This window comes from Rhinopithecus roxellana, chromosome 1 (assembly GCF_007565055.1).
Source record: "Rhinopithecus roxellana isolate Shanxi Qingling chromosome 1, ASM756505v1, whole genome shotgun sequence".
NCBI classification, from domain to species: domain Eukaryota; kingdom Metazoa; phylum Chordata; class Mammalia; order Primates; family Cercopithecidae; genus Rhinopithecus; species Rhinopithecus roxellana.
Genome location: NC_044549.1, coordinates 166,123,818 through 166,138,005, shown reverse-complemented (window position 1 = coordinate 166,138,005; position 14,188 = coordinate 166,123,818). Strand labels below are relative to the sequence as shown.

Sequence of the window (14,188 nt, the reverse complement as noted above, 5' to 3'; positions counted from 1 at the left end):
GCCTCCTATGTCTGCCTCTGGAACATTGCAATCAAGTTTCTGCTCCCTCTGATCTCACCCAGTGCCAGTGAAGGGGCTCCCATGAAGGTCAGGAGAACTTGCAGAAGGCTCAATCTAATAGTTTTGTTTCAGTCCCTACTCTAAGAAACAACTGTCACTGACACAGCGAGCTGTCCTAAAATAACAATTTTACTTTGCTTTTAAGAGATAATCTCCCAAACATATTCCACCTTCCCTTGCAACTAGCTGTGGTCATATGAGGAAGTTCTGGCCAATGGTATGTGAACAGAAGTGATGAGCATAACATCTGGGTCATATCCTTAAAAGAAAGAGGGGTGCCTCTACTTCCCCTTTCTTCTTCTTGCTGGCTTGGAGGTAGGATGTGGTCTCGTAAGTCATATTGGTCAAAAAGATGAAATCTATACCCTGGGGATATGGAAGAACAAGATATAAGACCAGGGCTCCACATGACCTCATGGAGCACAGCTGCCCTACCCTGCTGGCCCACCCTGGAGCTCAGAGAGGCTAACTGATTTGCTCAAGGTCACGAAGCTAGAAAAAGGCAGAGCTAGACTAAGGCCCAAGTCCAAGATCAGCACCTGTTTCAGTATGCTACTTGGTGAACTATAAACGGTTCTGGGCAAGTAAGCTCTAACTCCTTCTATTTCCACAGGCACATGGAAACTTCTGGCTATCAGGTTTCAATTCAGCCATCAATAACTCAGCTCTGCAAAATCAAAAAATATTTCTAGGAGCTCAATTTGTACCTACCTTGTTTGGGATTGTCTTTCTCCGCCTGAAGCACTAAAACTTCTCTTTAAAATGTCTGAGATGAGAAAATAGAAATAAGTTTACATTATTTACTCTGCAAATCTTTTGTTTTTTAAGTTTTAATAAAACAATGCTGAACAACAAATGCTGGTGAAGATGCAGAGAAAAGGGAACTCATACACTGTTGGTGGGACTGTAAATTAGTGTAGCCATTGTGGAAAACAGTATAAAGGTTCTCGGCCGGGCGTGGTGGCTCACACCTGTAATACCAGCACTTTGGGAGGCCGAGGAGGGTGAATCACGAGGTCAAGAGAGCGAAACCATCCTGGCCAACATGGTGAAACCCCGTCTCTACTAAAAAGTACAAAAATTAGCTGGGTGTGGTGGAGCATGCCTGTAGTCCCAGCTACTCAGGAGGCTAAGGCAGGAGAATCACTTGAACCGAGGAGGCGGAGGTTGCAGTGAGCCGAGTTGCACCACTGCACTCCAGCCTGGTGACAGAGCGAGACTCCGTATCAAATAAATAAATAAATAAATAAATAAATAAATAAATAAATAGATAAATAAAGATTCTCTTGATAAAACTAAAAATGGAACTTCTACATGATCCAGCAATCCCACTACTGGTATATATCCAAAAGAAGGGAAGTTAGTATATCAAAAAGATATCTCCACTCTCGTGTTTATTGCAGCACTACTCACAACAGCCAGGATACGAAATCAAACTAAGTACCCATCAGCAGATGAATGGATAAAGAAAATGTTTAACAATAATTTATTGAATATTTAATAGCTAGAAGGGGACATTTGAAATGTATCCAACACAAATAAATGATAAATGTTTGAGATGATCAATATCTGAATTACCCACACAATGTGTAACTTGATGACTACACATTGTATGCATATATCAAAATATCATAAGTATCTGAATAGGAGCGAATATTATATACCCAAAAAATTTAAATAAGTTTTTTTATAAAATTCAAAATAATAAAGAACATATATATTCCATGAATGGCTTTGTCTATAAACACTCTCATTGTTCTAAGGTCAAACTTTTCTCTGTAAATGGCAGGTAGGAAATATTCTAGGCTTTGCCAGCCATACTATGTCTGTCACAACTGAATTCTGCTGCCACCATAGCATGAAAGTGGTCAAACAACATTCAAGAAACAAATATGGTTTTATTCATGGCAAAACACAGTATCAACAAAAAACAATGCTGAATTTCTGTTACCTGAGCAATTGTACATACTGTAAAAATTGTCTTTGATTATGAAAACATGAGCTAAAATATGTTACAAATTGTCATTTATTTGTCAGGTTTGTTTAAGGGCTTTTTTTCTAAAGCAAATGTCTAAACAAACAAAAACAACCCTGTTATTAATATCTAACAAAACACAATAAAATGTCATGCAATAAAATGTCATAACCATCCTTGCCAAGTTACCACATGCAAATTTAAGGGTCAAGCATCTCTTTCCTACCTCCCCACTAACCCTCCCACCATTGCTGCCAGGTATATAGAACACTGAACTTATCTCAAAACAGTCAGTAATAAATTTCGTCTGGAATTTGTTATATATGTTTATATGCATAAATATTTTTCCCATATGAGCTTCATGTTTTCCCAATCACAAATTAATACACCTAGAAGGCAGGGATTTACAGAGAAAATAGGACAGAATATTGAAAACTGGGGTTGTTCCAGAAAATCTGGAACATCTAGTCATCATTTCAATGGACCAATTAAGTTTGGAAAGGACAAAGAATGTAGCTAAATCCTTAGGGTTCTACTTTGATCCTTAGAGAGGCTATTTTAAATGTTCTTTTATGAGATTTTCATAGTATAGTCACTGAGGAGAGACAATTATTTTCACTTAATTTATTTCAGAATATTTCTACCTACAGTTTTTAATATTTTATCAAGTTACTCTTTATTTTTCCTTTTTTTTTTTTTTTTTGAGATGGAGTCTTTCTGTGTCACCCAGGCTGGAGTGCAGTGGTGCCATCTCATCTTGGCTCACTGCAAGCTCTGGCTCCCGGGTTCACGCCATTCTCCTGTCTCAGCCTCCCGAGTAGCTGGGACTACAGGTGCCCACTGTCACGCCCGGCTAATTTTTCTATTTTTAGTAGGGACAGGGTTTCACCGTGTCAGCCAGGATGGTCTCTATCTCCTGACCTTGTGATCCACCTGCCTCAGCCTCCCAAAGTGCTGGCATTACAGGCGTGAGCCACCACAACCAGTCTCAACTTACTCTTTTCAAAAAAAATTGTTTATCTTCATTTTCCATTTTAACTTCTCTTTCAGTTTCACGTTTGTTGAGTATGTTTGATTCTATCTCTCTTTATAATCTTTAAATTTTATCTAAATATACCTTTTCCTTTTCTTTCCCATATCCCAGTATGACCATTTTCTTTACTGTTTTAAATTAAGAGTCAAGATTAACATTATGAACTGAATTTATATGTCACATTTTTTATAACTCTAAAAACATTTCTTTTGTTTTATTGTTTTAAATGTAACACAGGCCTTTAGATTTATATAGATAAAATTGTACAAAAATTAGTCTATACCAAGACCAATTTCTTCTACAGACTTTGAATTCCTCTAACCAACAGGCTCGTAAAAGGTCATGTCCATTACTCCTGTGGTTATTTGGCTGTCTCCAAGATATTTTGACTCTCTAGTTAGAACCTGCATTTGCTGGTAGAAATAATAAAACTATTCATTTGACAGCTGAGAAAATATAAAACCACTGTGCTGGCTAACCTTTGGGCTCTGTCAGAGAGACAGACACATCTGTCCTAATTAGCATTGCACCTGAAAAACAAACCACTGGGTTATGTATATGGTGATATTTCCTTGACTCAAGTACGATTTCCAAATCACTGTCTTCTGGAATCCCGCAAATGGCAAATTGATAAAAGAAAGCTTACTGAATGTAGATTCTTTCAGAGGGCTTGAACTGGAGCTGCTGGAGTTATCCGAAATGTCTAATTCATCATCTAACTCTGAATATATATCTGCACATTAATTAAAAACAATAAAAATGCAAATGAGTCTTGAAACAGGAAGGAGTTCAGAATGCGTTCATGCTTACACACTGCCACTAGCAGTACCTTTCTCAGTATTTTCCAGGTTGAAGTTATCATCTGACAGGATTTCATCACAGGCCCTGTCTTCGTCTTTACCATAGGAGGCCTGGAAGCCTTCAGGGGGCAGGTCTGCACTTTCTGAAAGTTCACTTTTCAGGCTGGCTGCCCCACTGCTGCTGCTACTCAAGCTTGCCTTCTCAAAGGTCTCCTGGAAAGAGAAATTTAGTTTTTCATAGCCTGTTTCTCCATCCTTCCTTCTATAGGACCTAAATCTTGTTAGAACATATATTAACTGCTTCAAATATCAATATAAATGTTTGATGCAGAAGAAGCATCAGTAGTTCCACCTACACACCTGTTTCGCAATCTGTTCAGTCCATAAACACAGAAAGATGCAAGTCTATAAGCTACACTGGATCAAAAAGGAGGGAGGTGGCAAGAGTGCTCAGTAGAAAAGGCCCATACAACCAAGTGGCGGGGGGGAAATGTACTTCTAAGAAATAGACTATATCAATTTAGGAGAAATTTCTCTCCTTTAAGTTTTTTCAAAAATATTTGCTATCAAATCCTCTCAGTACCATAGCAAATAAGCAAGGCTTATTCTCTTCAAAACTCCAGGAAAATTAGTAGCAGACAAAGCCAGGCCATGGAGAGTGAGAGGCAAGGTCTTCCAAAAAAAGAAGGGCTACAGAGAACAGAACTTACAAACCACTTGGGGCTCTACACTACTGCCTGGCTTGAACACTCCCTGTAGAACTAGCCACAGCGTCCTCCTGAGTCCTCCAAAACAGATGGATGCATTTCCATTATGATAGCACTACAAAGTCATCAACCTGGTTGTGTAATTCCACATTTCCCTAAATAATAGCATTAGAAAACGCAAAAATTATGTCTCAAGGGTCAATAAAAATAATTAATTAATGCCACTAATGCTGGAAGTTTTTGTTTTTCTAACAAAAAGACCGTGTGGAAGGAATGACTATGAATCAGTAAAAAATACCACTTGTTTCTTACCCAAGCAACTCTAGAACCTAAGACATTCATTGTGTGGGACTATTTGCAGCAAGTGTGAAGAGCCTTCTTAGGCTGTGCGGCTAAACAGTGCTGACAAAGCAAAGCTACAGAACAGGTAAACAAAAAGACAAAGAAAGGCCATGATGGAAGAAAGGATAACAGGCAGAGAGTGTGAGAAGAAAGAAAAAGGTGCATTTATTGAAGGGGAAAGAATTCCCTCTATGAATTGCATACAAGATGATTTAGTCACAAATTACCTAGCACTTCTTGACTAAAAGGTCCCAATGATGCCCATTTGAGAGACAGACTTATTTTATTTCAGATTTATGTGTTTATTTTTTTCCTACAGTTAAAATGACACAGCTTCAAGGCATAGGTTTCTCAAAACTCCGTAATAATAGAATTTGCAGATGAAGTAAACCTAAGTTCTTAGGGATAACTAGAGTCAGAAGTAAACCTCTAAAAGCTTCCATATGTTTATGTTCTGTAGGTAAGATGAAAAGATTTAAAAAATATTAAAAACATTCGTGCATTGCAAACTGTCTAATCAATAGCTGTTTAAACTTTCTTTTCCCTGAGATTCTTTTCAGTGATTCTTCAAAGTTTCACCAAGCTCCTTGTTTTGTTGAAGTTAATTTGCAGGTGAAGGAGTATTTTAACTTTGATTTTCCATAATTAGTATATCAAATGTTCAAAGGTGGTTTTATGACTCTGAGTTGCTAATTTCTGCTTCTGAGGTCCACCCTGGTTGGCTAACTTACAACCTGAGATGGGAAATGCTTTGGTCGCTCTCCGGCAAAAGATATGCGCTACTCAGAAATTTTTCCAATGCCTAAGGCTAGTATGGGGCTTCTAAGGCCAGCCTCAGCTCTGCCACACTCAACCCCTGATACCAAATCCAGGAGTTCTTTCTAAGGCTCAAAACTTTATTGCAAAACCAACTCAACTTCTTCCATGCCTTCCTCTTTTCTTGGTCCCAAACCACAAAACCCTTCTTCCTCTAACTATCCTCAACTGAAGTCATTAGAAATTTGCATAGAAATAAAAACCCAATGCAAGGCCTTTTCCTTTTTATGACTTTTTTATTCGAAGTAAATCATCTTCTACCCTACCCTGAAGACCACAACGGGCATCTGCAACCTTTTAAGGGCTTTACACCCAAGATATGTCAATGTTACCAAGGCTAAAAAAGATGAAGGAGAATTTTTGAATTGAGAAAAGTTTTTATTCTGTCGATGCAATTAAAATGCTGGAATTCGAATATCTCTAAAACTAGCAAAACTTTAACAAAGGCTTCATTTATCTTAAGAACAGTCATGGATAAAACATCAGAGGAAAACATTTTTCTTTGAACATATGAAGAGTCAGGAGAAGCTGGAGTCCCCGCTGAAAAAGGCAATTCGAGACTTAAGGAGACTGGACTTGCAACCAAAACCCAAGAACCAATCGGGTCATAAATCAATAGTCACTTGTAACTGCCAAAATTTCATCCATAGGTAATAGACTGTTTGCATAAATTCTGATAAAGGGAAATTTACAATCTGAGAGAGATGCTTTTTCAGACTCTGTATGCATAAAAATATGAGAATATAGAATGGATAGTTTTGATTTAAAATTTATATTTCTAGACAGGGCGTGGTGGCTCATGCTTGTAATCCCAGCACTTTGGGAGGCCAAGGCAGGCGGATCACGAGGTCAGGAGATGAAGACTATCCTGGCTAACATGGTGAAACCCTGTCTCCACTAAAAAATACAAAAAAATTAGCCAGGCATGGTGGTGGACACCTGTAGTCCCAGCTACTCGGGAGGCTGAAGCAGGAGAATGGAGTGAACCCAGGAGGCGGAGCTTGCAGTGAGCCAAGATTGTGCCACTGCACTCCCGCCTGGGCGACAGAGGAAGACTCCGTTTCAAAAAAAAAAAAAAAATTTAAATTAAAAAAAATTATTTTTCTATAACAGTCCTTTGCAGCTGTTTTTGCTTCAAAAATATTGATATAATTTTTGACCTTGCCATAAACCATATGCCACACATTTTCCCTACTGTGATTTCTGGAGTTTTTCATTGTGAGTATTTGAGTATCCATCTCTTTATAAAATTGTTCCTTGAAGAACTGGGGGCACTTTAGTCCCTTTTAAATCCTTCAGTGCTTTGCACAATGCCTTACGCATTGCAAAGGCTCAATAAATAGTTGAGCCATTAAGTTGTCCTCAGAAGACACATCCAGCAAGTACATGAAGCTATTAAAGGGATTTAGGCAAGAAAAAAGATAAAGCTTTTGGGGACAGAATTTGGCTGCTATCATCTTTTTCACTTTCTAATTACTAAGATTTTTCAAGGAGTAGGAGAGGGAGTTAACTAGATATTTTTGGCATCTGCATGCATCTGTTCTAGAAATGGATAGACTCATTCTGGATATCAATACGGCAGCAAGGAGAATACAATGCAAATCAGACAATAAAATTATCACTGATGTGGAAATCAGCACCATTACAGAAGATGCTTCCTGTCACCACACTAGTATAGGCACAATTACGTTGAGCTCGATTTTGCGCATTATAATGTAATATTTTTATGTGTGCAGCAGATCACAATACATTTTCAGTTGAATAGCAATTCGAACAGTAACAGACTGACATTACCCAAATTAACTGCTACAGTAGGAAAATTAAGGGCACCTATTTTATTAAAATCAGTGCAATTTTTTAAATTGCCAGAATGTTAGTTTTAGAAGGAGAGAAAGAAAATCAAGAAATAAATGTAAAGCATAACACCAGTTACATCCTATAGATGCTTTACTTTAGAACTCCAAAAAATGCACTATTTCTTTGTGTCCTGAAATGTTCATATTCTATTAGGTATATTTTTACCCAGTTTCTTCCATCTGTTTTGTTAATAAACTGTACCCTTAAATATCTCAATTTAGTGCTACCAGGTGCTTGAAATTCATCCAGCTGAGGTGATTTTTATCAGTGGCACACCACCTTCTGTGGTTTTCAAGGATGATCGCACAAAGAAAATTCAAACTAGGAGAGAGGCCATTGACTGCATACTATTGTAAATAAACTTAGTCCCTACATTTTAAGGTATATTTTTAAAAATCAGCCAGCGTGGTCAGATGATTAAGGAACCTTGTGGACTAGACCATAGCTGAGCGAAATGTTCACTTTAGTGGTGAGATAGGAACCCTTCCTCCAGGCCTCCCTATGGAAGACTTGGCTTTGCCACATCAGAGAGGTGGGCTGATAAAATAAGCCCGGTCTCCACTCCCAACTCAGTGGTAGATGGAAATCTTTCAATCTTTGATCCTGAAAGTTAGTTTTGTTTATTTTTTAGAAATAAGGTCTCATTATGTTGCCCAGGCTGGTCTCGAACTTCTGGGTTTAAGGGATCATCCTGCCTCGGTCTTTGGAGTAGCTGGAAATATAGAGGCACAGCACTGTGTCCAGCTTTCCCAAAATGGTTTGGATGATAACATCGTCTATTTTCATCAAGGAATCTTGAAGAATTTCCCTTCCCCCATTCTCCACATACAGTTCAGAGAGCAATAGTTAAACCAGAAAAACTGGTGTTTTGGGATCCTAAAAATAACTAATTTATATGGATTATATAATAAAGAAAATATTCTTTTTAGGTTGGATCTTATTTATTTTGAACTTCTTAAATATTTATACAAAGCTAAAAATGTTACTGTGATGACATAATTATCTCCTTATTATGATACTATCTTAATTAGAACTTCTTAAAAGCACTATTACATATTAATGAATTAGGGAATTAAATAAATAAATTAAATAAATTAGGGAATAAATTGGTCATTACAATTCAATCTAAAAATCCAGTATCAAATTTATTATGGCTAAAAATGTTTCACTGTTTTCCCATAACTAACCTAGTACTGTATCAGAAATGAAAGGATTTGCTATCCCTTTTAACTTAAATACAGGTTTTCTACAAGGAATAATACTAACAAAGAGGAGAAGAAAAGCAATGTCATAATCTGAAATTATCGTATGTTAAGGATACAGAAGATCTGGTCCATCACAACAATACTGACCACCATGTTTTTCCAAGAGGGCAGACTGACATGCCAATAGAACTAAATGTATATATGAATATATTCAAAAGCATTACAAACGAGGCCAGAATCAGGTAATTCTACTTAACATTTAAAAGAAACAATGGGGGCTGGGAGTGGTGGTTCACACTTGTAATCCTAGCACTTCAGGAGGCTGAGGCAGACAGATCACTTGAGGTCAGGAGTTTGAGACCAGCCTGGCCAACAAGGTGAAACCTGGTCTCTACTAAAAATACAAAAATGTGCCAGACATGGTGGCAGGCACCTGTAATCCCAGGTACTTGGGAGGCTGAGGCATGAGAATTGCTTAAACCTGGAAGGCAGAGGTTGCAGTGAGCTGAGATCGTACTACTGCATTCCAGCCTGAGCAATAGAGCAAGATTGTGTCTCAAGAAAAACAGAAGAAGCCAGGCGCAGTGGCTCATCACGCCTGTAATCCCAGAACTTTGGGAGGTTGAGGCGGGTGGATCACCAGGTCAGGAGATTGAGACTGCCCTGGCTAACACGGTGAAACCCCATCTCTACTAAAAACACAGAAAATTAGCCGGGCGTGGTGGCGGGCGCCTGTAGTCCCAGCTACTCGGGAGGCTGAGGCAGGAGAATGGCGTGAACCTGGGAACAGGAGCTTGCAGTGAGCTGAGATCGCGCCACTGCACTCCAGCCTGGGCGAAAAAAAAGAAAAAAGAAAAAAAAGAAAGAAACAATGGGCCAGGCACGGTGGCTCATACCTGTAATCCCAGCACTTCGGGAGGCCAAAAGTGGACCGATCATTTGAGGTCAGGAGTGTGAGACCAGCCTGGCCAAATGGTGAAACCCAGTCTCTACTAAAAATATAAAAATTAGACAGGCATGGTGGCTTGTAATCTCAGCTATTCAGGAGGCTGAAGCAGGAGAACTGCTTGAACCTGGGAGGTGGCGGTTGCAGCGAGCCAAGTTCACTCCATTCTGGGTGACACAGTGAGACTATGTCTCAAAAAAAAAAAAAGAAAAAAGAAAGAAAAGAAAAGGAAAGAAAGAAGGGAAGGGAAGGGGAAGGGGAAAGGGAAGAAGAGACACAATGTACAGAGAGCAATCAAGTGGGCGGGTTTTAAGAAATGTTTTGTTGGTCGGGCGCGGTGGCTCAAGCCTGTAATCCCAGCACTTTGGGAGGCCGAGATGGGAGAATCACGAGGTCAGGAGTTCGAGACCATCCTGGCTAATACGGTGAAACCCCGTCTCTACTAAAAAATACAAAAAGCTAGCCGGGCGAGGTGGCTGGTGCCTGTAGTCCCAGCTACTTGGGAGGCTGAGGCAGGAGAATGGCGTAAACCCGGGAGGCGGAGCTTGCAGTGAGCTGAGATCAGGCCACCGCACTCCAGCCTGGGCGACAGAGCGAGACTCTGTCTCAAAAAAAAAAAAAAAAGAAAAAGAAAAAAGAAATGTTCTGTTTTTCAAAAAAAAAAAAAGCCATTGAAATTTACCAATGCTTAAGGAATTAAAGAGTATGGAATTAGACATTAGTGTTTATCAGGCAGGAATGAAACGCACAAATTAGAACCTCACTGACTGTTTCATTTTTAACAGCTACATAAGGAAAGGTCTAGATCTTGTTAAACTGCACATTTTACACATGTTGTCAAAATTCCAAACTGATTAATTGCCAGTAGAGAAAGAATTAAAAATCAAGAAAAAGAGTCAACATTGTCTTCTGCTTGGCCCACTGCAATCTCTTTTATTTATTTATTTATTTTTGAAACGGAGTCTCACTCTGTCGCCCAGGCTGGAGTGCAGTGGCACCATCTCCGCTCACTGCAAGCTCCGCCTCCCAGGTTCACGCCATTCTCCTGCCACAGCCTCCCGAGTAGCTGAGACTACAGGCGCTCGCCACCACGCCCAGCTAATTTTTTGTATTTTTAGTAGAGACAGGGTTTCACCATGTTAGCCAGGATGGTCTCAATGTCCTGACCTCATGATCCGCCCGCCTCGGCCTCCCAAAGTGCTTCATTCTTGGCTCTCAGTGGTTTATTCCCACTCAGCAGCCAGCTATATCATTTTAAAGCCTAGTGGTGCCCCCTTGGCTTGCTCAGAACTCACATCACTCAGGTGCATGCCAGGGAATATGGCACTTGCATCTCCAACTGTCTCTCCCTGCTTCACTGCACTCTGGATACACAGGCCTCCTTGCTGTTCCCTGAGCTTGGCAGGCTCACTCCCTCCCACCTCAGGATCTTTGGGCATGCTGCTCTTTCTGCTACCAATGTTGTGCCTTCAGATATTTGCAGAGCTCATCCCTTTAATGTACAGTTGACCCTTGAACAACATGAGGGTGAGAGACACCAATACCCCATGCAGTCAAAAATCTATGTATAACTTTTAACTTTCCAAAAACTGCTGAATAGAAGCATTACCAATAACAAACAGTTAATACAATTGGTATGTCGTATGGTAAATATAGTTTCTCTTCGTTGTGATTTTCTTAACTTTTTTTTTTTTTTTGAGACAGAGTCTTGCTCTGTCACCCAGGCTGGAGTGCAGTGGCACAAACTTGACTCACTGCAAGCTCCGCCTCCCAGATTCATGCCATTCTCTGGCCTCAGCCTCCTGAGTAGCTGGGACTACAGGTGCCCGCCATCACACCCGGCTAATTTTTTTTTTTTTTTTTTGTATTTTTTAGTAGAGACAGGATTTCACCGTGTTAGCCAGGATGGTCTCGATTTCCTAACCTCATGATCCGCCCGCCTCGGCCTCCCAAAGTGCTGGGATTATAGGCGTTAAGCCACCACGCCCGGCCTCTTAATAACATTTTCTTTTCTCCAGTTGGTTATTAAGAAAATCACAAAGAAGAGAAACTATATTTACTATTCATTAAGTGGAAGCGGATCATCATAAAGGTCTTCATCTTTGTCATCTTCACATTGAGTAGGCTGAAGACAAGGAAGAGGAAAAGGAGGGGTTGGTTTTGCTGTCTCAGGAGTGGCAAAGGCAGAAGAAAATTCATGTATAAGTGGATTCATGCAGTTCAAACCCACGTTGTTTAAAGGTCAACTGTATTCAAGTCCCTGCCCAAATGTCATGTAATTATAAAGCCCTTCACTGACATCCCTATTAAAGAGCTTCTGCACAGCAAAAGAAACTACCATTAGAGTGAACAGGCAACCTACAAAATGGGAGAAAATTTTTGCAATCTACTCATCTGACAAAGAGCTAATATCCAGAACCTACAAAGAACTCAAACAAATTTGCAAGAAAAAAACAACACCATCAAAAAGTGGGCAAAGAATATGAACAGACACTTCTCAAAAGAACACATTCATGCAGCCAGCAGACACATGAAAAAATGCTCATCATCACTCGCCATCAAAGAAATGCAAATCAAAACCACAATGAGATACCATCTCACACCAGTTAGAATGGTGATCGTTAAAAAGTCAGGAAACAACAGGTGCTGGAGAGGATATGGAGAAATAGGAACACTTTTACACTGCTGGTGGGACTGTAAACTAGTTCAGCCACTGTGGAAGACAGTGTGGTGATTCCTCAAGGATCTAGAACTAGAAACACCATTTGACCCAGCCATCCCGTTACTGGGTATATACCCAAAGGATTATAAATCATGCTGCTATAAAGACACATGCACATGTATGTTTATTGCAGCACTATGCACAATAGCAAAGACTTGGAACCAACCCAGATATCCATCAATGATAGACTGGATTAAGAAAATGTGGCACACATACACCATGGAATACTATGCAGCCATAAAAAAGGATGAGTTCATGTCCTTTGTAGGGACATGGATGAAGCTGGAAACCATCATTCTCAGCAAACTATCGCAAGGACAGACAACCAAACACCGCATGTTCTCACTCATAGGTGGGAATTGAACAATGAGATCACTTGGACACAGGAAGGGCAACATCACACACTGGGGCCTGTCTTGGTGTGGGGGGACCAGGAGGGATAGAATTAGGAGATATACCTAATGTAAACGATGAGTTAATGGGCGCAGCACACCGACAAGGCACATGTATACATATGTAACAAACCTGCACATTGTACACATGTACCCTAGAACATAAAGTATAATAATAATAATAATAAAAAGCCTGTCTCCCTATGTCTACAATCACTTTTTATTACCTTGCCATCTTTTATTTTTGTTCATAGCCCTTAAATATAGTTTTATTTATCTATTATTTGTCTTCCCTCACTATGAAGGAGGGAGTCTGTGGCTAGGAGAATACTAGAATAGGTCCCAGGAAAGAACAAATGCTTAACAAATTTTGTTGAATAAGTAAAATAAAAGACTGATTTTTTTAAAATGTTGCCAAGATTCTCCATGTTAAAACAAAGAGTAAAAATAAAAATTGTAGGTATGATTTTTTTGAAGAAATTGACAAACTTACTCTAAAATTAATAAGGAAATACAACAGACCTAGAATACCCAAATCAAATTTGACAAAGAACAACAAAGTTGGAGGACTTACAGGGCTTGTTTTGAGACTTATTAAAACGCTACAGTATCAAAAGATATACAGTCTCAGTTAGATAGGAGGCTAAGTTCAAGAGATCTATTGTACAGCATGATGACTATACTTAATAACAATATATTGTATTCTTGAAAAATACTGAGACTGGATTTTAAGTGTTCTCACCACAAAAATGATACTATGTGTGGTAATGCATATGTTAAGTAACTCAGTTGAGCCATTCCACAATGTATATATATTCAAAACATCATGTTGTATACAATATATATAATTTTTGGCCAATTAAAATTAAAATAAAATATTTTTTAAAAGCTACAATAATCAAAATGTGTGGTATTGGTCTAAGAAGAGGCCTATAATCCATGGAACAGAATAGAGTTCAGAAATAGATCTGCAAGAAAGGGGAATGCTTGCACGCTGTTGGTTGGAGTATAAATTAGTACAGCCACTATAATGAATAGTATGGAGATTCCTTTAAAAATTAAAAATAGAAATACCACACAATCCAACAATCTCACTGCTAGGTACTTATCCACAAGAAAATTAATCCACAAGAAAATAAATCAGTGTGTTGAAGAGATATCTGCATGCTCATTTTTATTACAGCACTATTCACAATGGCCAAGATTTGGAACCAACCTAAGTACTCATCAACAAATGAATTGATAAAGAAATGGGAAATTTTTCAGTCATAAAAAAGAATGAACTCTTGTCATTTTCAACAACATGGATGGAACTGAAGGACGTTATTTTGAA

The 14,188-nt window shown here is 39.1% G+C and overlaps 1 protein-coding gene across 1 annotated transcript in view; it reads right to left on the bottom strand.

Moving 5' to 3' along the window:
* NEK10 (NIMA related kinase 10) overlaps window positions 1–14,188 on the bottom strand; it is a 280,588-nt gene that overhangs the window by 60,338 nt on the left and 206,062 nt on the right. The window contains exons 27-29 of the mRNA XM_030933079.1: window positions 3,898–4,081; window positions 3,715–3,801; window positions 772–826 (exon numbers count right to left, since the gene is read on the bottom strand). Of these exons, the coding sequence (XP_030788939.1) occupies window positions 772–826; window positions 3,715–3,801; window positions 3,898–4,081 (326 nt within the window). The remainder of the gene's footprint in view (window positions 1–771; window positions 827–3,714; window positions 3,802–3,897; window positions 4,082–14,188) is intronic.